This window comes from Papio anubis, chromosome 9, assembly GCF_008728515.1.
Source record: "Papio anubis isolate 15944 chromosome 9, Panubis1.0, whole genome shotgun sequence".
Taxonomy (NCBI): domain Eukaryota; kingdom Metazoa; phylum Chordata; class Mammalia; order Primates; family Cercopithecidae; genus Papio; species Papio anubis.
The window spans coordinates 106,542,288-106,569,166 of record NC_044984.1 but is presented as its reverse complement, the minus strand read 5'-3'; the positions used below and the strand labels follow the sequence as shown (position 1 = coordinate 106,569,166).

Genomic DNA, 26,879 nt, shown 5'->3' with positions numbered 1-26,879 from the left:
ACTGCCAGTTCTCATTTTGCAGAAGATAGGACAGTATTCCCCAGGAAAGAGTGACAGGCCTTGTTTCTCTTCTTCTTGCTTATGTTAGATTGGTACTGACATTAGGAGATCATGCAGCACTGGTTTATTGGATTTAAGCGTACTCACTAAGTCCAAGGAGGCCTCTGTGTGATTTACACTGCCTGAGTGCCCTATTAGTAAGTGATTCATCATTACAAACAGTATCCCAGTTGCCTGAAACTACAGATCTGTAATCAATTCCCGCTTTCCACAGCTACTCTTCAAGTGAACCCCTTATGACATGTCCTAAAGGTAATTGAGTGTTGACAAGTGGACAGTATGCTGGGATGGTTTTCCTTCAGATAAATGATTGTTTCATTTTAGAGGTTTTAGTGACATGATGTTTTATTCTCCCAGTTGTGTATTTCCAGTTTTGTCCAGTTACATAGACAAATATGGGCAAATGTCATTGGCCATACCTGATAGCTTTTTGGTCCCTCACATGTCCAGAGTTCCTTCAATACATGGGACCCAGGCCCTGTTGTAGACACTTTGTCACCCTTGGCATCAAAACAACCAAAGCTTTAACTCCTAGTGCACGGGCTGCTTTTATATTTAGGTTCTGTCTCGAGCACTGATGTACATTCCACAATTGGGGAAATACGCAGAAAGCATTCTGGAAAATGGCAGCAGCAGTGGCAGGAAACTTGCCAAACTTCAGAGAATTGCCCGCCAGGCTGTTGCTGCACTGTGTGCACTTGGAGGCTTCAAAGAGACAATCAAGATAGGATCCGAGGTTCAGGTACCAACCACCATTTTCCCCAAATCATTGCTTCTCCCATATATATAAGCATCCATTGGTTAGCTGATCATCTGTAAGACAAGTATTATCCAACCAGCTGGACAAAAAAACCTGTTTCTTCAAGTTAAATAAGGAATCTGAGAAACTCTTGAATTCAAATCCACACTGTGCCGCACATCATTCAGATATTAATGCAATGCTATCTTAGGTTAACTGCGATACTTGTGTCCTGTAGTGTGATCAGTATCAGTCTTAGAATTGATGATGGAATTAGAATGGAAGGAAAAGAGTGTCTTCTTGCAAAAATTTATTTACCGTTAAACAGCAGTAACAAGTTTTTTGTTTGCTTTGAGACCGAGTCTTGTTCTATTCCCCAGGCTGGAGTGCATTGGTGCAATCTCAGCTCGCTGCAACCTCTGCCTCCCAGGTTCAAATGATTCTCCTGCCTCAGCCTCCCAAGTAGCTGGGATTACAGGCACCCACCACCTTGCCCGGCTAGTTTTTGTATTTTTAAGAGATGGGGTTTCACCATGCTGGCCAGGCTGGTCTCGAACTCCTGACTTCAAGTGATCCGCCTGCCTCAACCTCCCAAAGTGCTGGGATTACAGGCATGAGCCACTGCACCTGGCCTAGCAGTAATGAGTTTCTGTTTGAGAGGACAGCACATTGTGATCACCTTGCAGTTAGGTTTTAGGGCCTATAATAAGTCATGTCTAGGGATTGGTATCTGCTACGCTGGTAGTATAAACTACTGTAACGCCAACAATGGCAACTATAAATTTACTCTTTCCTCTTGTGTCATAACACAGCTGCCCACACATCAGAGCTGGTTGGTAGTGCTAATCTATCTCTGTCTCCAGGTTTTAGGTAGAGGAATCTCAGGAAGCATTGGAGTAGTGGCTTCTATCAATGAGCAGGAAGGTATAGCTACAGTCAGATTCCCACCCATAGACTGTAGAAAGACTTCGCAAGCGTCAGACACATTGACTATTCCATTGTCTAGACTTTGTGTTCCAAGATCAGAGGTAAGGTGATTTTTAAATGCTTCGTAAAATATCTGCCAATGGTAACTGTACTGTAATGAGTCTATGCACATGCTCAGTGCAGAAGCACAAATGCTTGGTTGTCTTAAATTGTACTTGCGATGTATGTTTATATATTGGTTATAGTTATTTAATAGTAATGCTTATGTGAAAATTTTCATCTAGATGACCAAATTCATTTCTTTGTTCGTTAGGGCTATTCTACAGTGTATTTTTAATTGTTTTGATGTGTTTTGCAGTTTTCTGTATGGTGATTTTATTTTTTTAACTGAAAATTTAAGAACTCCAGATAATAATAACACCCTCATTTCTTATAAACTAACTACTTGAATTTAACTTTTTGCCATGCCCCCCACCGCCATCAGGCATTGCCTCTTCATAAACTGTCCATTACTGAGAAGGTAGTACAGGCAGTCCAGTCCATGTTGCTTCCTCAGGAGGGAAGTCTCTCTATTCACACCTCACTTCCTGCAACAGGAGATGGGTCAGCTCCTGTGATGGCAGTCGTTCGGCTCCTTGCTGAAATAAGGACAAGGTGAGTACCCTTCCCATGTTGCTTGATGTGCTGACGTGGTGCAAGCTGACAGAAGAAGGGATCCTTGGTGGGCCCCACCACTCCCAACTTAATGAGTCCACAGCTTGAAGCTCACACTAAACTGAGCAACAGTAACCATTCTTTTACAGTTTTTTCCACAGTTCGTTGCATTCCTTAATTTCTGCAATTTTTGTTGCATTCCCCCATGTCTACACTTCAAAATAAAGTTTAGCTGTTCACCTAAGAAAATAAACATACAAATGAAATGTGATGTATGAAACACATATATAAGGCCCCACTGATTTGCTTTGTTAAATAGAACTTTGTTCCAACACAGGAATAACTCTACTACCTTGAGGCAGGAGAATCGCTTGAACCCAGGAGGTGGAGGTTGCAGTGAGCTGAGAGTGCACCACTGCACTCCAGACTGGGCAACAAGAGCAAAACTGCATCTCAAATAAATAATTAAATAAATAAAATGATTCAGGCCACATTGATACATATCTGGCCTATCACTTTCCAAACTGAAGATGGGAAACCTAGGATATGCACACAGGGGTTGGTGTTGGTCTTTTCCTGCAAATACATTTATTTAGCATTAAATAGCAATAACAAGTGTCTCTTTTTGACAGTGGAACTTCTTTTTTTTTTTTTTTTTCGACACAGAGTCTCGCTGTGTCACCCAGGTTGGAGTGCAGTGGCATGATCTCGGCTCACTGCAACCTCTGCCTCCCTAGTTCAAGCGATTCTCCTGCCTCAGCCTCCTGAGTAGCTGGAATTACAGGCGGGTGCCACCACCCCTGGCTAATTTTTATATTTTTAGTAGGGATGGGGTTTCGCCATGTTGACCAGGCTGGTCTCAAACTCCTGACCTCTGGTGATCCACCTGCGTTGGCCTCCCAAATTGCTGGGATTACAGGCGTGAGCCACTGTGCCTGGCCAACAATGGAACTTCTTAGAAACTTCTAGTATGTATTTTGCATCAGGTGAGAGCGATCACCATACAGATTTTCCCAGTTTTTGAATCCCTCTTGCTTCCCTAGGGCACATTTAGGAAAAGCTTTTAAGAGACAGTGCTGATTTCTCACCCAGCACTTTGTGTCTCCATTTAGTGGCGATGGCAACCATTTTTCTCTTTTCCAATTCTTCATGCAGTGTGAGCAGTTACTGTGTGGCAAAAGAGAAGTTATTTATATATTTCCAAGACAGTCCAGCTCAGAAAAAAAGCAAGAAGAGTGGGGAGTTTGAACCTTGTAAACTGGGGGACAAAATTGATTGAAATGTTTTTCACAGTTGACTTTTTTAGACAATGAACACTGATGACTTTGAAATATTGTAAATCTTTTAACATTAAGAGCATGCCTGGTCATGGCCCAGCTTTTAGAAGACAGCTTATTTTGTGAAGAATTCATACAACAATGTCCAGCAGCTGTTGAAGTTCTTAACCTGGTAGCCCAGGAATGCAGTGCTGGTAAGTACCTGAACTTTCTTTACCACCGTGTTTTATTGAATTTTCTCAGCACTTTTGCAATTTGATAATGGCATGTTAAGTGTTTTCATACACACACGTCAAAACAGCTGAGCTGTAAGGACAACACCTGTCACAACTCACATGCATCCCAGACCTAGAAATGTAAATAAAATGCTTTAATCTATACCAGTTAGGAAATCAGCATTTTTCAATTTAGCTTTAAGACCATGTCAGAGTGTTTTCTTTTCTTCATTCCTATTGATTTGTTGCCTTTATTTACCTATTAGAACTATAATATTTAGGAGCTGTCCTTAGGCCTAGCGTGTACATTTTGACTGTTGTCATTGGCTACACTTGAATTCCCAGTCAAGAGTTTGCACTAACATCCATCCTGGCATGTGTGTGTGTGTCTGTGTGTGTATGGAAAAGTCCAAACAAATAGCAAAATTGAGAGACTAGTATAATGAACCTTCAGGATTCCATTATCCAGTTTCAACAGTTGTCAACTCATAACTGATCCTATTTTATCTGTGCTGCAACCCCTGGAATTATTTTTAATCCTAGATATTATTTTATTCATAAATATTTTAGCATATGTCTCTGAAAAATAAAGAATCTTAAATAACTACCACACCATTATCACCTACCTACATTATTAACAGTAATTTTAAAATATTATTAAGTATCTAAGCTGGGCATGGCAGCACGTGCCTGTAATCCCAGCTACTTGGGAAGCTGAGGCAGGAGGATTGCTTGAGCCCAGGAGTTTGAGTGCAGCCTGGGCAACATCGTGAGACCCTGTCTCTAAAAATATGTGTATATACATATCTAGTCAGTGTTTAACTTCCTAATTTTCCCATAACGATCATTCTTGTTTTTACATTTATTTATTTGAATGGGGATCCAAATAAAGTTTACAAATTGTTACTTTGTTGCTGTGTCTTTTTAATCTATCTTAAAATATAGATTCCTCTTAGTCTTTGCTTTTTTTGTTTTGTTTTTTTCTATCTTACAATTTGTTTGTGGAAGGTTTCCTAGTCTGAATTTTGATGACTGTATCCCTGTGGTGTCATTTACTATGTTCATTTACCCTTCTGTTTCCTGTAAATTGGTAGTTGGCCTGGTTAAATGAAAATTTACCCTTTGTCCCCAAGGATATAACTGGACCCTAAGTGAAATTGTTCACAATTCAATTAGCATTCCTTCAATGCTCTAATGCTAACATTTTCACAAACTTCATGTTAGAAATGGACAGCTTTAAACTCCGTTAGTGTTTGTAGGTTCATCCTCTTTTTTTTTTTTTTGGTCATTTAAAAAATCTGTATTACTTTTTCTCATGCCATTTATTTTGTCAGTAACTCTCTAATATCTTTTCTGTTTGTAATTTTTGTTACTCTTTCACATTGTGGTCATTTCTGTTGTTTTCTTTTTATTTTTAAATTTGTCTATATCTGTTTTACTTCTCACATCTCTTTCTTTTGATAAGGGTAGTGCCTTGGATTCAGCAGAAGCTCCAGCTGGGAGATCCAGGAACCATTAATAAACCTCAGAGAGATCCTAAGAATAGAGAACAAGAACAGAAGCAAGGGGTGTGCTAGGCTTCAAGGGTGAAATTACTTGTGACTTCGTTTTGTACTCTTAGTAGGTCCTTAGTTCACTGCCTCTGACTTTTTTTATATTGTTGGCTTAGATTGCATTCAAAGACATATTTTGACTGATTATAGCAGCATATAACATGCTGAATTAATCATTTGATTTTCTATGGTACTGTTTCTGGGTATCCTCTTTTATATATTTTATAGAATAAAGAGGTCTTAATTGTGAAATTTACATTGATACTAAATGCACAGGGTAGGATTTGTAATAATTTAGAGCAGTGGTCTCACGTGATTTTGATCATAGTCCACCTAACCTGTTTTTCCTAGCGGAAAACCACTTTGCGGTAACAAAGAGTTGCAAAGAAATGTGTGGGAAGTGCTTGTTAATTACTACAAAAAAGACTATGAGCTTATGCACATTGATTTGTATTCTAAATAGTATCCTGTGTAAAATTGAAGAAGCCTTGGGCCGGGCGTGGTGGTTCACGCCTGTAATCCCAGCACTTTGGGAGGCCGAGGCGGGTGGATCACGAGGTCAGGAGATCGAGACCATCCTGGCTAACACGGTGAAACCCCATCTCCACTAAAAATACAAAAAATTAGCCGGGCGTGGTGGTGGGCGCCTGTAGTCCCAGCTACTCGGGAGACTGAGGCAGGAGAATGGCATGAACCTGGGAGGCGGAGCTTGCAGTGAGCCGAGATCCCGCCACTGCACTCCAGCCTGGGTGACAGAGCAAGACTCCATCTCAAAAAAAAAAAAAGAAAAAAAAAAAAGAATCCTTAATAACTCACTTATTAGGTTACCAGAAATGGTTCTGACATTTAAAGTAAATAGCAAAGTTTACTGACTCCAGTATCAGTGATAAAAACCAGAGGGAAAAACCTACATTCTGGGTTACTTTGCAGAACAGTGGTAGATTCTTAGGCCTACAAGGGAAGCATAGACTACGCTCAGGAGAAAAACTGTTTAATAAACAAGATTCAAGGTGAGGGGTAGGTAGAGGAGAGAGAGTTACTTGATTTCATTTTTTAAAGTATTAAAATTTTTATTTTATATATGAAAATGTCATGAAATTTATCAGCGATAATGTATTGATACTCCAATTTTTAAAATTTTTAAATTTTTAAATATTTTAATCAACTTCCATTATTTTTCCTCTTCTGGGATGAATTAAGTGGCAAACTTGGCCATTCTAATATTTACTCACTGATAGCTAAATTTTATAGCATCTCTATCTAAAGAAGACAGTACCAGATTCCATTTGGTCTAGGGAGATAGCACTACAAAACTTTTTTCCTTGAAAAAATATTCCTGAAGGACGGGTGTGGTGGCTCACGCCTGTAATCCCAGCACTTTAGGAGGCCGAGACGGGCAGTTCGAGAATAGCCTGGCCAACATGGTGAAGCCCTGTCTCTACTAAGAATACACAAATTAGCCAGGCGTGGTGGGGTGTTCCTGTAATCCCAGCTACTCGGGAGGCTGAGGCACGAGAATCGCTTGAACCCGGGAGTTGGAGATTGCCATGAGCCGAGATCGTGCCACTGCACTCCAGCCTGGGCGACAGAGGAAGACTCTGTCTAAAAAAAAGAAAGAAAGAGAGAGAGAGAGAGAGAGAAAGAAAGAAAGAAAAAAATATTCCTGAGACATTAACTAGATCCCTTGGTTGAAATAACAGAGGAAGCAGATTTTTGAGCCTGAAGAAAAGGCACATAGAAACCAAAAAAGTTCTCAACATTATTTTACCCCCTTGCAGAAGCTAGAATCTCCCAGTTTCAGCTGTTTCCTCTTCTCCCAGCTTCCTAATGTACTTATTCCCTGAGCCAGATATTCTCCAACTTTGGAAGTTCCTTGGAACTCCCAGGAAGCATGATTACAAAGTCAGAATTTTAAGTAGAGGGTGGTCCCAGATGGCAGGCTACAGGGACCATCAGACCTCACTGGAAGAAACAGGGCTCCAAGTTTTGCCCTGACCCTCCTTTACCTACCCTTCTCCTGAGCTTTCCTGGATTCTACACTGAGCAATCCCTCTGCTGAGATCCAGGCTTAGCAGCTACTTCTTTAAAAATATCCCCCTCCCCAGCCTCATGAATGCACCAAATTGATAACCAAAGTCATTCCTTACTCTGGAATCAGCTCTCCTTCCCGATTTCCCTGCTTTACTTAATATTCAGACTAATTTTGTTTTTGTTTTTGTTTTTTGAGACAGGGTTTTGCTTTGTCGCCCGGGCTGGAGTGCAGTGTTGCAATCAAGGCTCACTGCAGCCACAACCTGGGCTCAGGCAATCCTCTTGCTTCAACCTCCTAAGTAGCTGGGACCACAGGTACACACCACCATGCCCGGCTAATTTTTTTGTTTTGTTTTTTAAAGGCAGTCTCACTCTGTTGCCCAGGTTGGAGTACAGTGGCACGATCTTAGCTCACTACAACCTCTGCCTCCCAGGTTCAGGTGATTCTCCTGCCTCAGCCTGCTGAGTAGCTGGGATTACAGGTACCCGCCATCACACCTGGATAATTTTTGTATTTTTAGTAGAGATGGGGTTTTACCATGTTGGACAGACTGTTCCCAAACTCCTGACCTCAAGCGATCTGCCCAGACCTCAAGTGATCTGTCCAGACCTCAAGTGATCAGCCTGCCAAAGTGCTGGGATTACAGGTGCGAGCCACTGCACCCAGCATAATTTTTTTAATTATTAGAAAAATGAGGGCCAGGCGCTGCGGCTCACACCTGTAATTTCAGCACTTTGGGAGGCCGAGGTGGGTGGGTTACCTGAGGTCATGGGTTCCAGACCAGCCTATACAACGTGGTGAAACCCCGTCTCTACTAAAAATACAAAAATTAGGCCGGGCGCGGGAGCTCAAACTTGTAATCCCAGCACTTTGGGAGGCCAAGGTGGTGGATCACAAGGTCAGGAGTTCGAGACCGCCTGGCCAAGATGGTGAAACCCCATCTCTACTGAAAATACAGAAATTAGCCAGGTGTGGTGGTGCACGCCTATAGTCCCAGCTACTCAGGAGGCTGAGGCAGAAGAATCACTTGAACCCGGGAGGCAGAGGTTGCAGTGAGCCGAGATCACACCACTGCACTCCAGCCTGGGTGACACAGTGAGACTATGTCTCAAAAAAAAAGAAAAAAAAAAAAAATTAGCCGGGCATGGGGGTGAGTGCCTGTAATCCCAGCTACTCAGGAGGCTGAGGCAGAAGAATCGCTTGAACCCAGGAGGCAGAGGTTGTAGTGAGCTGAGATCATGCCATTGCACTCCAGCCTGGTCGATAGAGCGAGACTCCATCTCAAAAAAAAAAAAAGAAAAAAGAAAAAGAAAAACGAGATGGGGTCTCCCTATGTTGCCTCTGGGCTCAAGTGATCTTCCCTCCTTAGCCTCCCAAAGTGCTAGGATTACAGGCATGAGATACCGTGCCAGGTTAGTTTTGATGCCCAGATACTGAGTCAAGTATAATGCCTCTTCTTTGTCCCTTCACATCCAATCACTTGCCATATCCAGTTCTTCCTTTAAAATACTCCTGAGGCTGGGCACAGTGGCTCACACCTGTAATCCCAGCACTTTGGGAGGCCAAGGCGGGTGGAATGCTTGAGCCCAAAAGTTTGAGACCAGCCTGGGCAAAATGGGAGAAACTCTGTATCTACAAAAAAGCCAGGCATGGTGGTGGATACTTATAGTCCCAGCTACTCGGGAGACTGAGGTAGGAAGATCACCTGAGTCCAGGAAGTCAGCACTGCAGTGAGCTGTGATTGCACCACTGCCCTCCAGCCTGAGAGAGAGAGAGAGACCCTGTCTCACTAAAATAAAATAAAATAAAGTGCTCCTGAAATTTATCCCTTTCCTGCCCGTTTTCACTACCAACCTTTTAAAACAGGTGCTTTTTTTTTTAATTGTAATTTTTATAGCCTGGGCAACATAGCAAGGCCTTGTCTCTACAAAAAATACAAAAAATTAACCAGGTGTGGTGGCTCACACCTGTGGTCCTACCTGCTTGCGAGGCTGAGGTGGGAGGACCACTTGAGCCTGGGAAGCAGAGGTTTCAGTGAGCCGAGATCACGCCACTGCACTCCAGCCTGGGCAACAGAGTGAGAGACCTTGTCTCAAAAAAACAAAAATTTGTAGAGACGGGTTCTCACTATGTCTCCCAGGCTGGTCTCAAACTCCTGGGCTCAAGCAGTCCTGCCTCAGCCTCTAGAAGTGCTGGAATTATAGGCATGCACCATCATGCAGGGCCAAGGCAGGTGCTTCTTATCTCTTATTTATTTATTTTTTTTTTTATTTAGAGACAGAGTCTTGGTCTGTCACCCAGGCTGGAATGCAGTGGCGTGATCTCAGCTCACTGCAACCTCTGCCTCCTGGCTTCAAGCAATTCTCATGCTTCACCCTCCCGAGTAGCTGGGATTATAAGCATGTGCCACCACGCCTGGCTAATTTTTGTATTTTTTGTAGACATGATGGTTTGCTATGTTGGCCAGGCTGGTTTTAAACTTTTGGCCTCAAGTGATCTGTCTGCCTCAGCCTCCCAAAGTGCTGGGATTACAGGCGTGAGCCACCACACCCGGCTTTCTAAGACCTAACTTCATGATATTTTCATTAAGCCTTTCTGGATGCTTGAATGAAGTCACTGCTCATTCACCTGTGCCTCTGCTTGTACCTTGTATTACATAATCACATACTGCAGCCTTGCACTGTGCTCTTTACCGTGTGTGTGTGCCTGTGTGTGGTGTGCGTGTGTGCGCACCTTATTTTCCCTCCATAGTAGGAGCTTTGGCTCATTTATCTTTGTATTCTCCAACACCTTGCAGTGTGCCTTGCTCATAGCAGGTGCTCCATAGATATTAGATTTTTAAAGATTAATTTAGATGATAAGGATAATAGTCTTCATTTATTAGATGATGAGAATAATAACACATTTATTGAATGCCTGTGCCAGGGACTTAGCCACGGGCTTTACTTATTTCATCACATCTTCACAACAGCCCTGTGATACACAGGTGCTGTTGTTACCCAGTATTGCAAGTGAGATGATAAATACTGAGTACTGAGGCCAGGTTCTGAATCCAGGAGTTGGACTGCACCAGAGGCTAAGCACTTGCCCTCATTGTTGTGCTGCTGGGCTACGTATGGAAGACAAAGATGTCTCGGGGTATTTGTTCTTTTTAAGAATTTCAGGCCAGGCGCGGCGGCTCGTGCCTGTAATCCCAGCACTTTGGGAGGCCAAGGCAGGTGGGTCACCTGAGGTCAGGAGTTTGAGACCAGCCTGGCCAACATGGTGAAACCCTGTCTCTACTAAAAATACAAAAATTAACCAGGTATGGTGGCACGTGCCTGTAATCCCAGCTACTCGGGAGGCCGAGGCAGGAGAATCTCTTGAACCCAGGAGGGGAGGTTGCAGGGAGCCAGGATTGCACCACTGCACTCCGGCCTGGGCAACAGAATGAGACTCTGTCTCAAAAAAAAAAAAAATAGAATTTCATTGAGCTCTGTAAGTGCATTTTATTGTTTTGATGCTGCTCCAAAACAGTCAGCATACTCTTGGGAGTAGCAGGAACTGTTTTCACAGATTCAACATGTGCCTTCTACAGGAGAGCGACTTGCAGTTGTGGAGGTACAGTGTGAACGGCTGAGGATGCTGTACCGGGACTGTGCTCGGCCCCCACCGCCTCCTTTGCAGGCTGACCGGAGACAGGTGAGCCCTCTGTGGTGCTTTGCACCTCCTGCAGCCACCACACACATCATTGAGTAAGGCCAGCAGCAAGTTAAGGACATTTAGAATAAGTGTTTGCAAAGCTGTTTGGAGGTGCGTTCTTTTGCAGTGACATGCCCTCCTTTGCGGTGCCATGCTCTCATCTTTGACTGTCAAAGCAAATTAAGCTGACATTCTGAATATTGGAAAATTATAGCAGGGGAACAAAACTTAGTAATTTATAAATAGCTTCTTTGTGTTGTCAATAATAAAACGAAAGCTTTTTTTTTAAGTTTAGAGATACAGTCCCTTTCATAATAGAGAATATGAGTGAGTAATTAAAAAACAAAAGTGGGGCCGGGCGCGGTGGCTCAAGCCTGTAATCCCAGCACTTTGGGAGGCCGAGGCGGGTGGATCACAAGGTCAGGAGATCGAGACTATCCTGGCTAACATGGTGAAACCCCGTCTCTACTAAAAATACAAAAAACTAGCCGGGCGCGGTAGCGGGCGCCTGTAGTCCCAGCTACTTGGGAGGCTGAGGCGGGAGAATGGTGTGAACCCGGGGGGCGGAGCTTGCAGTGAGCCGAGATCGCGCCACTGCACTCCAGCCTGGGCGACAGCGTGAGACTCCGTCTCAAAAAAAAAAAAAAAAAACAAAAACAAAAACAAAAGTGGGCTGGGCATGGTGGCTCATGCCTGTACTCCCAACATTTTGAGAGGCCGAGGTGGGCAGATCACATGAGGCTGGAAGTTTGAGACCAGCCTGGCCAACATGCTGAAACCCCATCTCTACTAAAAATACTAAAATTAGCTGAGCGTGGTGGTGCACATTGGTAATCCCAGCTACTTGGGAGGCTGAGGCAGGACAATCGCTTGAACCCGGGAGGTAGAGGTTGCAGTAAGCCGAGATTGTGCCACTGCACTCCAGCCTGGGGGACACAGCAAGACTCTGTCTTCAAAAAAAAAAAAAAGAGGGGCAAAATGTTAAAAAATAGATACATCTGTTAATGTTCTTAGCAGCATTATTCACAATAGCCAAAAAGTGGAAACTGCAAATATCCATCAATTGATGAATAAATTAACAAAATATGCTATAGCCATGTAATGGAGTATCATTTGTTTATAAAAAGGAATGAGGTTTTGATATATGCTACAACATGAATGAACTTGAAATTACACTAAGTGAAAGAAGCCAGACACAAAAGACCACATCTTATGTAAGTCCATCTATATGAAATGTCTAGTACAGGTAAATCCATAGATATAGAAAATAGATTAGTGATTGCCAGGGGCTGGGGGCAAAGGAGAGTTAAGGGAAGAGAGGAACAGGGATTGACTACTAAAGTATATGGAATTTCCTTCAGTAGGGACAAAAATGTTCTAAAATTAGGTCACGATAATAGTTGCACAATTCTGTGAATATACTAAAAACCATTGACTTACCCCATAAATGTATACACCTACCATGTACCCATAAATATTAAAAATCAAAACAAGACATTGACTTATACACTTCAAATGGGTGAATTGTGTGTTACATGAATTCGTTTTTTTGGTTTTTTGTTTTTTTTAAATGGAGTCTCGCTCTGTCACTGAGGCTGGAGTGCAGTGGCCTGATCTCAGCTCACTGCAACCCGACGTCCCGGGTTCAACCGATTCTCCTGCCTCAGCCTCCCGAGTAACTGGGATTCTGCAGCCTGGGCGACAGAATGAGACTCTGTCTCAAAAAATAAAAATAAAATAAAAAAATAAAAAATAAAGATGCTTTTATCTGACAGAGAAGCTTGAGATTTTTATGGTTAGAATGATTAAAAATAAAACTGAGAAAGCAAGACAACTAACCTTTAAAAAAAGAAAAAGGAAGTGTCACTATGGTACCCCTGCTTAGCTTTGAGCTGAATATTAAGTCATGCATTTATAAATTGAACTAAAATTTGTTCTGTAACTACATGGGGACTATAAGAGGATGGGGACCAGACCTTGGAATTGATGATAATGGAAGATAAATAGTGTCTTAAAAGGGTAGTAAAAATTTTATTTGGAAAAAAGATACGCTTTTTAAAAAATATATGTGCCTGGCGGGGCATGGTGGCTCACGCCTATAATCCTAGCACTTTGGAAGGCCAAGACAGATAGATAGCTTGAGCCCAGGAGTTTGAGATCAGTCTGAGCAATATAGCAAGACCCCATCTTTACAAAGAAATACAAAAATTAGCTGAGTGTGGTGATGCACACCTGTAGTCCCAGCTACTGGGGAGGCTGAAGCAAGAGGATCACTTGAGCCCAGGAGCTTGAGGCTGCATCTAGCTGTGATTGCACCACTGCACTCCAGCCTGGGTGATGGGAGTGAGACTCTGTCTCTAAATAAATAAATGTGTGTGTGTGTGTGTGTGTGTGTGTGTGTGTGTGTGCGCGCCTATATTTTAATTCCATCAGATAAAATTTTTTTCTTCTTTGAGAAAATAAAGGGATTGGTGTTTGCAGTTCTACTGAATATGGGTTTTTCCCCTCAATGCAGCCCAAAGAGATTACTTGGAGCCCCTCACGAGTGTTTCCGCCTGTTCGAGCCTGCATGTTCTCATCTCACCTTACCTCAGTCACCTTCCTGGCTGACCCCAGTGCTGGGGGAGGCCTGCCCCGGGGCACTTTTATCTATGCCACATCACCACTGCCAGTTCAGGTGAGACATCACATGACACACTGTCTTTTGCATTTTCAAATTTGAAAGAAAAAGCAGGTCTCAGGCCCGGGTTTAGCCCTCTGATTGCTGCTCTCTTCTGGCATCTCTTCAGGCCCCGTCTTTTTACTGGGAAATTGAAATCGTTTCCTATGGAGATACTGATGATGACACCGGGCCCATAGTTTCCTTTGGCTTCACTACAGAAGCAGAGAAGCGAGATGGGGCTTGGACTAATCCAGTGGGCACTTGTCTTTTCCATAAGTAAGTAAAAGAAGTAGCTCAGCGTGACAGAGAACAGTAGCTTCCCACAAGGTGTGTAAGGTGTTCAGGAAGTCAAAATAGAGTTCTGTCTTCAAGTGAGTTTGGAGAAAGGAGAGCATTATTTTTCCATTCTGGAGATTTCCAGTGCACATTAGTAAGATTCCTTCCTAGTTGTCCTGTAATTTTTTTTTTTTTTTTTTTTTTTTTTTGAGACGGAGTCTGGCTCTGTCACCCGGGCTGGAGTGCAGTGGCCAGATCTCAGCTCACTGCAAGCTCCGCCTCCCGGGTTCCCGCCATTCTCCTGCCTCAGCCTCCCGAGTAGCTGGGACTACAGGCGCCCGCCGCCTCGCCCGGCTAGTTTTTTGTATTTTTTTAGTAGAGACGGGGTTTCACCGTGTTCGCCAGGATGGTCTCGATCTCCTGACCTCGTGATCCGCCCGTCTCGGCCTCCCAAAGTGCTGGGATTACAGGCTTGAGCCACCGCGCCCGGCCGTCCTGTAATTTTTTAAAAACCTGTTTATTTTCCAAATTCTATAACCCTTTATTCTAGGAATACAGTTTGGGAAATACTGGTGTGGGTATTTTAATACTGAAGTGATATTATAATAATCTCACAATGCTGACCCCCCCCCCCCAACTTCACCACTTCCCTGCTTGTGTGTTGGCCAGTGAGGCTTATCTTTCTTGTCTTTGACCTCCCTTCTTTGTGTTTTTCATAGCAACGGCCGAGCCGTGCACTACAATGGCTCCAGTTTGTTACAGTGGAAGAGCGTTCGCTTAGACGTGACTCTCTCCCCCGGTGAGTGCAGTGGGAGCTTTTCCACCCTGTGTGATTCTGTTGGTCTCAGATTTGGGTCTAAACAGGTTAAAGTTAAATAAATTTAGCAATTGGAAATGGGCAATTTGTCATTTAGTGAAAACCAAACACATCCTTGCTGCCCTCTAGTTTACACCAAACCCCTCACTTTATGAGCCCTCACCATTAGAGCCTCCATTTGGTAACTCCAGAGTTACATGTACTTTTGTGCCTTCATCATTAGATAATTCAGAGATTTTGCTTCTATCTGAAGTTTAGTCTTTCTTCACTTATTCACTAATGAGCAGATAAATAGCTTCAAAAAAAAGAGAACTCCACCTCTAGCTGTGAGGCACTGGAGAAGTGCCTTATCGGGCCAGGCACAGTAGCTCACGCCTATAATTCCAGCATTTGGGGAGGCTGAGGCAAGAGGATCACTTGAGCCCAGGAGTTCAAGACCATCCTGGGCAACATGGCGAAACCCCATCACTACAAAAAATGCAAAAATTAGTGGTGGCACATGCCTGTGGTCCCAGTTACTCGAGAGGCTGAGGCAGGAAAATCACTTGAACCCAGAAGGTTGAGGCTATGGTGAGCTGTGATCATACTACTACACTCCAGCCTGGGTGACAGAGTGAGACCCTATCTCAAAAGAAAAAGAGAGAGAGAGAAATACCTTATTGGTGGTTATAGCCTATAAACATCTGGTCAAGCTTTGACAAATATTCTGCCTCTATGTTTCAGTCACATAGACAGTCAACTCAATAAAGAACCCTTTCCTCCTTCTTTTTAGCCTCTGTAAATAACGAGATCTATATAGTAGTTGAATTAGGATTGGCTCTACATACTCCAGCTGTAGCAAAAAAACAGAATTGTCCTGCTGACATTTGAAGCAGCCGAATATGTTGGTTACTTATTTTTAGACAATACATCTTAGGCTTCATCTATAATAAAACTTAAATTGAGATACTTAGTAAGCAGTCTGGGATGATGAGGTGGGGAATATGAAGTCACTCCAATAGGTAACCTCTTGTAGCTGCCTGGAGGGTACTTTTGCCATCACTTGTCCTTAAGGGAGCTGCTTGTTAAATTACGCTTTTCCTGGGAGCACAGTGTGGTTTTTTTGTGTTTTGTTTGTTTGTTTGTTTGTTCTTTTGAAATGGAGTCTTGCTCAGGCTGGAGTGCAGTGGTGCAATCGCAGCTCACTGCAGCCTCCACCTCCCAGGCTCAAGCAATTCTCCTGCCATAGCCTCCCGAATAGCTGCGATTACAGGTGTCTGCCACCACGCCCAGCTAATTTTTGTATTTTTAGTAGAGACGGAGTTTCACCGTGTTGGCCAGGCTGTCTCAAAACTTCTGACCTCAAGTCATCTGCCTGCCTCAGCCTCCCAAAGTGCTGGGCTCTCAGGTGTCAGCGACCACGCCCGGCCCCTGGCAGCGTAGTGTTTTTACTCAAGCCAAGCCATGTTATGACTTGGAAATCATTTCAGGGCAAAGTAGTTTTTCTCTTACTTCACAAAGCAGAACTCAGACATCTCAGCAGAGTACTTACCTAAGTGCTTTAAACACAAAAGGGTGTGTGGGGCGGGGGGGGCGGTGGTAGGTTGGGGGAATGTTTTCAGTATTTTTATTTTCTTGTTGCTGTATTTGTTGTTTTATCAGTTTTGCTTTTTGAGAACATTTAGGACTGGACCGCGGGCATACAGACTACCCTCTTCCTAGAGAAATGTGTCTGCAAAGGAATAGGAATTACAACCCAATCTGTCTAACAGAATCTCAACCCCTCTACCAATACATGGGCTTCCATTCATCAGCAGATACTTGCTGAGCATCTCCTACCTGCTAGGCCCTCTTCTGGCCCCTGGGGATGCCGTGGCGAACAATGACAAGTCCCCAACTATTGGGAAGCTCGCATTCCTGTGGTACCTAAGCCATAGGAGACTCTGTGATCAAAACAGCACCTTAGAACTTCATCCACTTATTGCAGAGTTTAGAAAAGATAAATTATAAGGCCACACATGCTAGCAGCTTGCTTGAGACAGCTGATGTAAGAGAGGCTGATACGATTGACAGGCTCCTCTTGATTCTGTGAGTCCTACCTCGGTGTCCAGTCATCTTGTCAGATAGCAGCCTGGATTATGTTAGTTACCTTCACTTTTTGCAAAATGCCTTAAATGCCTATAAGTAGGGAACATAATGGAATTCAATGGTCTATCTTTAGCTTACATTGTGAATGGAGTTTAAAATTATATATGTATTTTTTTTCTTTTCTTTTCTTTTTTTTTTTTTGAGACTGGGTCTCATTCTGTCACCCAGGCTAGAGTGCAGTGGTGCAATCATAGCTCACTGCAGCCTCGACCCCCTGGGTTCAAGTGATCCTCCCACCTCAGCCTCCTGAGTAACTGAGACCATAGGCACACACCACCATGCCTGACTAATTTTTGTATTTTTGTAGAGACGAGATCTCACTGTTTTGCCTAGGCTGGTCTTGAACTCCTGTGCTCAAACAATCTTCCCACCTTGGCCTGCCAAAATGCTGGGATTACAGGCATGAGCCACCACATCTGGCCTTAAATTATGTATTTTAAGGCCATTTCTGAATATTCCACCGGAGATGATATTACTATTACCTTTTTACTTGTTTGTCATAAGTAATTCTCCATGTGTCAAAAGAGAAAAACTTCCATTTTTTCTATTTCAAAAATAGTACCTAGTGTTTTTCATTTTTGTCTTGCCTGCCAGGAAAATAAAGGCTAAATTTAATATGTAATTGCGGTAACTGATTTAACACAGACACTAGGCATTTTCCTTCTAAAAAATTCTGACAGCTTCTTTAAATGGGTTGTTTCTGTTATGTTGCTTTATATCTAAGTACAAAAACTTAGGCTGGGTGCGGTAGCTCACGCCTGTAATTCCAGCACTTTGGGAGGCCGAGGCAGGTGGATTGCCTGAGGTCAGGAATTCGAGACCAGTCTGGCCAACACAGCAAACCCCATCTCTACTAAAAATACAAAAATTAGACCGGGCGCGGTGGCTCAAGCCTGTAATCCCAGCATCTTTTGGGAGGCCGAGACGGGCGGATCACAGGTCAGGAGATCGAGACCATCCTGGCTAACACAGTGAAACCCCGCCTCTACTAAAAAAAATACAAAACCAGCCGTGAGGTGGCGGCCAGTCCCAGCTACTCGGGAGGCTGGAGGCAGGAGAATGGCTTAAACCCGGGAGGCATGGAGCTTGCAGTGAGCTGAGATCCAGCCACTGCCCCAGGGCCTACACAGAGCCAGACTCTGTCTCAAAAAAAAAAAAAAAAAAAAAAAAAAAAAAAAAAAAAATTAACAGGGCATGCTGGTGGGCGCCTGTAATCCCAGCTACTCTGGAGGCTGAGGCAGGAGAATTGCTTGAACCTGGGAGGCAGAGGTTGCAGTGAGCCAAGATGGCACCACTATACTCCAGCCTGGGCAACAGAGTGAGACTCCATCTTGGTAAATAAAGAAATACAATAACTTCATGTCCATTTCAGAAGTAAATGAGGGCATAAATAGTCAGTGATGTGTAGGGTGACACTCTGGTTGCAAATTTAAATTTTACTTAATAAGAGGGAGAAAATGTGTTTTCCTTCCCATTCTCTGCTATAGGTGACGTGGCAGGAATTGGCTGGGAGAGAACCGAGGGGACTCCACCTCCTCCGGGACAACCAGCCAAGGGCCGGGTATACTTCACGTACTGTGGGCAGCGCCTCTCACCGTATCTCGAAGACGTCTCTGGTGGCATGTGGCCAGTGGTTCACATTCAGAAAAAGGCAGGTTACCTTATTGGGAAAGGAAAACAAATTCTCCTTCGTCACCTGTTCCTGTTAGACATGGAAAAATGAAAGGGAGCAAACAGGCCCTCGTTGTACATAATATTGGTACACAATGGCAGAGGAAGGGCAGAGCCAGCCTGAGCGAATGCATGCCTTCCTTTGTGTTGACCCCACAGTCTTAGATTGAATGATGCTATATCAGGAACTTAGTGCTTCATTGCTTTGACATCTTTTTAGCAACCTTTCCCAGACAACAATGCAAGGAACACTAGAGTTCTTTCAAATGTCAGTAAAATGATTCCATGATCAAGTAAATTTTGAAAATGATTCTCTTTGGTTGCTCAGTATGTCAGAAACTTGGAGAGATCCTTCAGTAAAGATTTGTAAGTTCAACTTAAGTTAACCAGCATCCCCATACATATTTAATGATGGAACTCTTGTTTCTTAAGGAGCATCTATTAATATCCAGTGTTCTGGAACATTATTACTTACTACATGCTGGTAGCTCCCAAATCCATATCTCTATTCCAGACCTTTCCCTAAACTCTATGCTGACATACCCAGCAGCCTGGGCAGCATCTCTAAAGAGATGCCTTATTGGCATGTCAAGGTTAACATGACCGAGACTGAGCCTAACTCTTCCCCAAACCCAAAACCGCCACTTCCCCAGTCTTCTTCATCTCTCAGGAAATGTCAGCTCCATGCTTTTAGTTGCTAAGGCCAAAAACCTTGATATTCTCCTTGACTCCTCTTTTTTCTCCTGCTTCACATCCAACCTGTCAGCAGATCTTGGTTCTAACCTTCAAAATGTATCTAGAAGCTGACCACTTCTCCCATTCCTCCATCAGCAACCCAGCCCTGCCACCATCTTCCCTTGGGTAGCTCATCACAGTGTTCTAACTCCTCTCCCAGCTCGCATTCTTGCCTGTTCACGTCTTATCTTTTTTTTCTTTTCCCCTTCAGGACATCTCTAAGGTAATACATGTCTTTTCAACCCAGCAATCACAATGATCTTTTTAAAATGTTAGTTGGAATGCCACTATCCAGTCAGTGGCTTCTCATGTCATGCATTTTAAAAGCCCAAGTCTTCACAATGACTTACAAGATGCAAGGTGTAGTGGTGCCAGAATAGTCCCCGTGGCTCTGGAGGCTGAGGTGCGAGTATCACTTGAGCCCAGGAGTTCCAGGCTGCAGTGCGTTATGATTGCACCTATGAACAGTCAGTTGCACTCTAGCCTAGACAACATAGTGAGACTCCATCTTTTTTTTTGTTTGTTTTGAGACGGAGTCTTGCTCTTGTTGCCCAGGCTGGAGTGCAATGGCTCGATCTCGGCTCACTGCAACCTCCACCTCCCAGATTCAAGCAATTCTCCTTTGTTAGCCTCTGGAGTAGCTGGGATTACAGATGTGCACCACCACACCAGGCTAATTTTTGTATTTTTAGTAGAGATGGGGTTTCATCATGTTGGCTAGGCTGGTCTCGAACTCCTGACCTCATGACCTGCCCACCTCGGCCTCCCAAAGTGCTGGGATTACAGGCAAGAGCCACCGCGTCCGGCGAAGACTCCATCTTTTAAAAAAATAATCTATAAGGTCGTATAGGATCTGGCCCTGTACCATGCCTCTGATACCATCTTTTATCTCTTTATTTGTTGAGTGAATTAATGATGCCAATAATTTAAAGCGGCATTTCTCAGCCTGTTCCATTCATGCATTCAACAAATATTTATTGAACACTTACTCTATGTCAAGCACTATGCTAAGCTCTGGGTATATGGCAGTGAGCAAAACAGATACGATCTCTGTCTTCATTGGGTTATGATCAGTTGGAGGAATAAGACCGTACCAAATAATCACATAAATATACATGTGTATGTATGTAATCACAGACTAATAAATGCTGTGAATGAGAATCACAGACTTCCTGGAAGCAAGTGGCAGGCACATCTGACTTGTATCTCTTAATCTGAAGAAGTGCTGCTTGAGCCAGGTCTGGAATATTATTAACTGGTCTTAACTAGGCAAAGTTGGACAACAGAATATTCCAGGTGGAAGGAACAGCATGGGTGCTGGTGTCAGGTAGAGAGGAGCAGTATCAGGTAGAGAGGAGCAGTGTTGAAAACAAGAGAGGTCAATGCGTTTGAGCAGCAAAGTGCATGAAAGTGTGAGATGAGGGACGGAGAGGCAGGGCTGGCTGTACAGGGCTCTGAGGGCAGGTGTGTTCAGTCCCTTCAGCCCCTGCCTGGTTTCTCATGCCAGCACACACCTCAGGCTATTCTTCCAAGATGACGTTTAGTGAGCTGCACCTTGGGCTCTTGCAAAAATAAAAGTACACCTAAGTCTTTCCAAATCCTTCATTTGGTCTCCTTTCCAGAACACCAAAACCCGAGCTAACTTTGGCTCCCGGCCATTTGCCTACGCAGAAGGGCAGGCCCACCGCAATGCTGCCGACCTGTGCACCGACCTAGCAGAAGAGATCAGCGCTAACTTCGAGGCCCTGCCCTTCGCCATGGCATCTGACAGTGACAATGATGCTGGCACCAGTATTGCATCAGACCCAGGCACTCATGGGCCACCATGCCGGATTGCTGCTGTGGCCACCGCTCAGCAACGTAAGTCACCTCCTGGGAGTTACTGCCTCCATGGCTTCCTGAGACCATGAATGTTATGAATTCCATAAACCCATTGCACTTGAGCATCCTCATTACAATCAGGAATTGCAAACTCAAGTGCCCATTGGTAATGGGGTCAAATCTGGTGAAAGAAGGTGGGGAGCAGGAGGAAGCACAGCAGACCACAAAGTTCATCCCCATTTCCAGGAAGCCTGCTATGCCTCAGGGCAGCCAGTGCAAGACCAGTAGAGCCCCAGCACTTTGTATGAAGTCTCCTCATGTCACGTGTTACTCATTTTCAAAACTTGTCCTAAAATTGAGGTAATCACAGAATAATAAAATGCTAGGCAATGGGTATATAGGTGTGCACTAAAAACTCTTTTTTTTTTTTTTTTTTTTTTTTTTTTTTTTTTTTTGAGACGGAGTCTCGCTCTGTCGCCCAGGCTGGAGTGCAGTGGCCGGATCTCAGCTCACTGCAAGCTCCGCCTCCCGGGTTCACGCCATTCTCCTGCCTCAGCCTCCCGAGTAGCTGGGACTACAGGCGCCCGCCACCTCGCCCGGCTAGTTTTTTGTATTTCTTAATAGAGACGGGGTTTCACCGTGTTAGCCAGGATGGTCTCGATCTCCTGACCTCGTGATCCGCCCGTCTCGGCCTCCCAAAGTGCTGGGATTACAGGCTTGAGCCACCGCGCCCGGCCTAAAAACTCTTATGATGGTCGGGCGAGGTGGCTCACACCTGTAATGCCCACACTTTGGGAGGCCGTGGTGGGCAGGTCACCTAAGGTTGGGAGTTCGAGACCAGCCTGACCAACATGGAGAAACCCCATCTCTACTAAAAATACTAAATTAGCTGGATATGGTGGCTCGTGCCTGTAATCCCAACTACTCAGGAGGCTGAGGCAGAAGAATTGCTTGAACCGGGAGGTGGAGGTTGCAGTGAGCCAAGATCGCACTCCAGCCTGGGCAACAAGAGTAAAACTCCATCTCAAAAAAAAAAAAAACCTTTTATAATTACTTGTAACAATTTTGTCATAAAATTAAACAGCTCACCAAAGTAAGGATGTCTGCAAGCCATATTTGGCCCTTGGGATACTGGTTTGCAAACTATTTTAAGATTCTGTTTAGGGCCAGGCACCATGGCTCACATCTATAATCCCAACACTGGGAGGTCAAGGAAGGAGGACAGCTTGAGTCCAGGAGATTGAGACCAACCTAGGCAACACAGTGAGACCCTGTCTCTACAAAAAATTTTAAAACTAGCCTGGTGTGGTGGCACATACTTGTAGTCCCAGCCACTCAGGATGTTGAGGTGGGAGGATCACTGGAGCCCAGGAGGTTTAGCTGCAGTGAGCTGTCTTCGCACCACTGCATGCCAGCCTAGGCAACAGAGTGAGCTTCTGTCTCAAAAAAAAAAAAAAAAGGTCTGTTTAGTTCTATCCATAGTGAAGGACTTTCTAAATTTTCTCTGAATTGAATGAATTATACTCATAAAAACTATTTTAGGATTCAGGGTAATTATAGATAATTAGTTATTCCTAGACTCTGTGATTTAAAATTCCTCAGCATACTAGGAGTCTTCTTATCATGCAAATTAAGATAATCTGGTTTGTCTAAGGGTAATAAGTTAAGGATTTTTCTAGCCTGCTCTTGTTTAGAATTCAATGTCCTTGTGCTCTGTTACAGAATATGATAGTGACACCTCCTGTCATTATAAAGTCGAGCTCAGCTATGAGAATTTCATCACCTCTGGCCCAGACCCTCACCCACCTCCCATTGCAGATGATGAGAGCGATGATGATGACGATGATGACATCCCGCAGGTAACAGACCCACGGCTTAGATCAGGACTCAGCAGCATTTGCTTAGCTCCCTGGTGACTAGGACAAGCCTCACGGAGTGATTTTGATGTGAGAGTGCAAAGCTGGTGTTGTTACTCTCAGTGACATCATTGTGCTTGAACAGTGAATGAACCTTAGAGTGTTCATTTTTCTAAACCTCTATCAATAGCGATATCCGTTGGGCCATTTTGCCCAGTTAAGATCCAGAAACTGGAGAAGTGAAGTGCTTTGCAATAGTTCAGAATCCTGTGACAATGCTTCTATGGCTTCTTTAGAGGGAAAGGAAGAGCTTGCCCTAGTCTTGCCGTTCCCTGCCCTGGCATCTGGGGGTATGTCTAGTACAGGGGTCCATGCCCGATCTTTCTATTACTGGCATTTAAGTGGGGTGAAAACCTCAGGGTGAGGGCTATAAGTTAGGGAGACAATGATACCTGCGCCAGGTGTTCCTTCTGCATTCATGAGGTTCCTTCTCCTTCCAGGAGGACCACTACGCCCTGCTGGTGAAAGCATGGGAGACCAAGGTTTTTCCTACCATCCGAAGACGCTTCCGCAATGAAGCAGAGCGGAAATCGGGCCTGGACCAGATAAAGGGAGCCTTACAACTAGGTCTGGTACTTTTTGTTCTGCTAAGGAGGTTACTTCATGACTTGAAGTGAGGAGTTGCATGAAAATCAGAACGTAAATCAGGAGAGACTCATCTAATGTTGCACCAGACTTAACAATGTCTTTGACCTTACCTTTAGTGAACTCTGATCTTTTGTTTTCATTGCTGGACTTTGATTTGCTTGTCAATTTACCTGAATATTTTGGGTTGATGGGCTGCTGCAATGAAGCTGGAGTGGTTATAATAGGAAACTCTGTGGTCTGGCGGTTAACAGTCACATCTGAAGTCACACTATTTACCAGCTGTGTGGACTTAAGAAAATTACTTAACATCTCTGGGCTTTCCCTATCTTTAAAATGGAATTTGTGCTCTGCAAGGTTGATATGGCAGTCTCTCACTGTTCCCTGATTCTGCTTATTAAACAGTATTTTTGGCTGGCCCTGGTGGCTCACGCCTGTAATTCCAGCACTTTGGGAGGCTGAGGTGGGTGGATCACCTGAGGTCAGGAGTTTGAGACCAGCCTGGCCAACATGGCGAAACCCCGTCTCTACTGAAAATAGAAAATTAGCTGGGTGTGGTGGCACACGCCTATAGTCCAAGCTACTCCGGTGGCTGAGGCAAGAGAATCGCTTGAACCGAGGAGGCGGAAGCGGCAGTGAGCCAAGACTGTGCTACTGCACTCCAGCCTGGGCAACATAGAACAAGACTCTGTCTCAAAAAATAAATAAATAAACAAACAAACGGTATTTTCTTCTCATACCCACTGTTCCTTTTGAAAACATTGCAAAGATTATTGTTCCCTAATCTTCTAATATTAGGCCACAATTTCTTGTTTATTCTAACACTTATTTCCAAAAGCATCTGTCTCTAATCACAGCCCCCTTTTAAACTCTGCTCAGAAAATTGCCTTACTTTTTCCTTACAGTAAGACCAGTGAATAAAAGAATGGTAGATAGGTGGGATGGAGTTAGGCCTTGTATTAAAAAAACAGGTTCTAGGCCGGGCGCAGTGGCTCACGCCTGTAATCCCAATACTTTGGGATGCCGAGGCGGGCAGGTCACGAGGTCAGGAGATTGAGACCATCTGGATAACATGATGAAACCCCGTCTCTACTAAAAATACAAAAAATTAGCCAGGAGTGTTGGTGGGCGCCGGTAGTCCCAGCTACTTGGGAGCCCAAGGCAGGAGAATGGCGTGAACCCAGGAGGCGGAGCTTGCAGTGAGTGGAGATTGTGCCACTGTACTCCAGCCTGGGAAACAGAGTGAGACTCTGTCTCAAAAAATAAATAAATAAAAATAAAAAGCAGATTCTATCAACACCCACTTTTTAAATTATTTTTTTTGAGAGAGTCTTGCTCTATATTACCTGGGCTAGAGTGCAGTGGTGCGATCATAGCTCATTGCAGCCTCAAACTCTTGGGCTCAAGAGATCCTCCTGCTTCAGCTTCCCCAGTATCTGGGACTACAGGCACTCACTACCATGCCTGGCTAATTTTTTTATTTGTTGTAGAGACAGGGTGTTGCTATGTCCCTCAGGCTGGTCTTGAACTCCTGGCTTCAAACAGTCTTCCCACCTGAGCCTCCAAAGTGCTGGGATTACAGGTGTGAGCCACTGCCCCAGACCAACACCTGCCCTTTCACCCACAACGTCCTGGGTGCTATGGGGCCTAAGGCAACAACAGGATATGGAGGAATTGTGCCTATTTTGGTTTCCTCCCATAATGCTTTTCCTCCTAGGTCTTTGGACATTTATTTCCTTAGTTTATTAATCAATAGTAGCTATTGCTGTCAAACATAATCATATGTTCTTTCTCTGGGAAGAAAGAGCAATCTCAGTAAGCGGATAGAAGAAGCTCATATAGCCCTCTTTCTCTCCTAAACAAGCAACATGTGTTTATTGCAGTAAAAATCAAACAGTACAAAAATATATAAAGAAATAAACATGGCTCAGCACAGTGGCTCACACCTGTAATCTCAGCACTTTGGGAGGCCAAGGCAGGCGAATCACTTGAGGTCAGGAGTTTTGAGACCAGCCTAGGCAACATGGTAAACCCCCATCTCTACTAAAAATAACCATTTCTACTAAAAATACAAAAATATTAGCCAAGTGTAGTGGTGCGCGCCTGTAATCCCAACTACTTGAGAGGCTGAAGCATGAGAATCGCTTGAGCCTGGGAGATGGAAGTTGCAGTGGGCTGAGATTGCACCACTGCACTCCAGCCTGGGCAACACAGCAAGACTCTGTCTCAAAGGGGAAAAAAAAAGGAAAGAAAGAAAGAAAAGAAAAAGAAATGTTACCCTCACTTTCTTCTTCCTCTCTGTTTGTCCTGTAATTTGTTATTTTGAGTTAACGAAAATGAAATAACTGCAAAATAATGGACCATTTTTAGCCATTTTATACTGATGAACACTTCGGTTTTTTCCACTTTTTTGCTATCTACCAACAGTGCTACAGTGAGTATTCTTATACCTTTGCACACTAGTGCTTGTATTTCTTTCTTTTTTTTTTTTTTTTCGAGACAGAGTCTTACTGTGTCTCCCAGGCTGCGGTGCAATGACTCAATCTCAGCTCACTGCAACCTCCACCTCCCGGGTTCAAGCAGTTCTCCTGCCTTAGCCTCCCAAGTAGCTGGGATTACAGGCACCTGCCACCACACCCAGCTAATTTGTATTTTTAGTAGAGACGGGGTTTTGCTGGTCTTGAACTCCTGACCTCAGGTGATCTACCCACCTCGGCCTCCCAAAGTGTTGGGATTACAGGCATGAACCACCACGCCTGGCCTTTTTTTTTTTTTTTTTCTGAGATGGAGTCTTTCCCTGTCACTCAGGCTGGAGTGCAGTGGCGCCAGCTTGGCTCACTGCAACCTCTGTCTCCTGGGTTCAAGCGATTCTCCTGCCTCAACCTCCCGAATAGCTGGGATTACAGGCGCCCACCACCATGCCTGGCTACTTTTTGTATTTTTAGTAGAGATGGAGTTTCACCATGCTGGCCAGGCTGGTCTTGAACTCCTGGCCTCAAGTGATCTACTTGCCTCAGCCTCCCCACGTGCTGGGATTACAGGTGTGAGCCACTGTGCCTGGCCTTAGTGCTTATATTTCTGTGGAAGAGATTTGAGACGTTCCTAAAAGTACTGCATTTAGTATTCCAAAC

At 44.1% G+C, this 26,879-nt stretch overlaps 1 protein-coding gene across 11 annotated transcripts in view; it reads left to right on the top strand.

Annotated features, from left to right (window-relative positions):
- The window catches only part of HECTD4 (HECT domain E3 ubiquitin protein ligase 4), a 232,906-nt gene that overhangs the window by 157,805 nt on the left and 48,222 nt on the right, over positions 1-26,879 (top strand). For all 11 annotated transcript variants that reach the window (XR_002515862.2, XM_021922968.2, XM_021922963.2 and 8 more), the window contains 12 exons: positions 620-802; positions 1,663-1,827; positions 2,211-2,380; positions 3,736-3,851; positions 11,035-11,138; positions 13,654-13,815; positions 13,928-14,076; positions 14,796-14,875; positions 18,508-18,671; positions 21,049-21,286; positions 22,970-23,106; positions 23,604-23,730. Coding sequence is in view for 10 of the 11 variants with exons in the window: in XM_021922968.2 (XP_021778660.2) it covers positions 620-802; positions 1,663-1,827; positions 2,211-2,380; positions 3,736-3,851; positions 11,035-11,138; positions 13,654-13,815; positions 13,928-14,076; positions 14,796-14,875; positions 18,508-18,671; positions 21,049-21,286; positions 22,970-23,106; positions 23,604-23,730 (1,795 nt within the window). In the remaining variant the exon portion in view is untranslated. The remainder of the gene's footprint in view (positions 1-619; positions 803-1,662; positions 1,828-2,210; positions 2,381-3,735; positions 3,852-11,034; positions 11,139-13,653; positions 13,816-13,927; positions 14,077-14,795; positions 14,876-18,507; positions 18,672-21,048; positions 21,287-22,969; positions 23,107-23,603; positions 23,731-26,879) is intronic.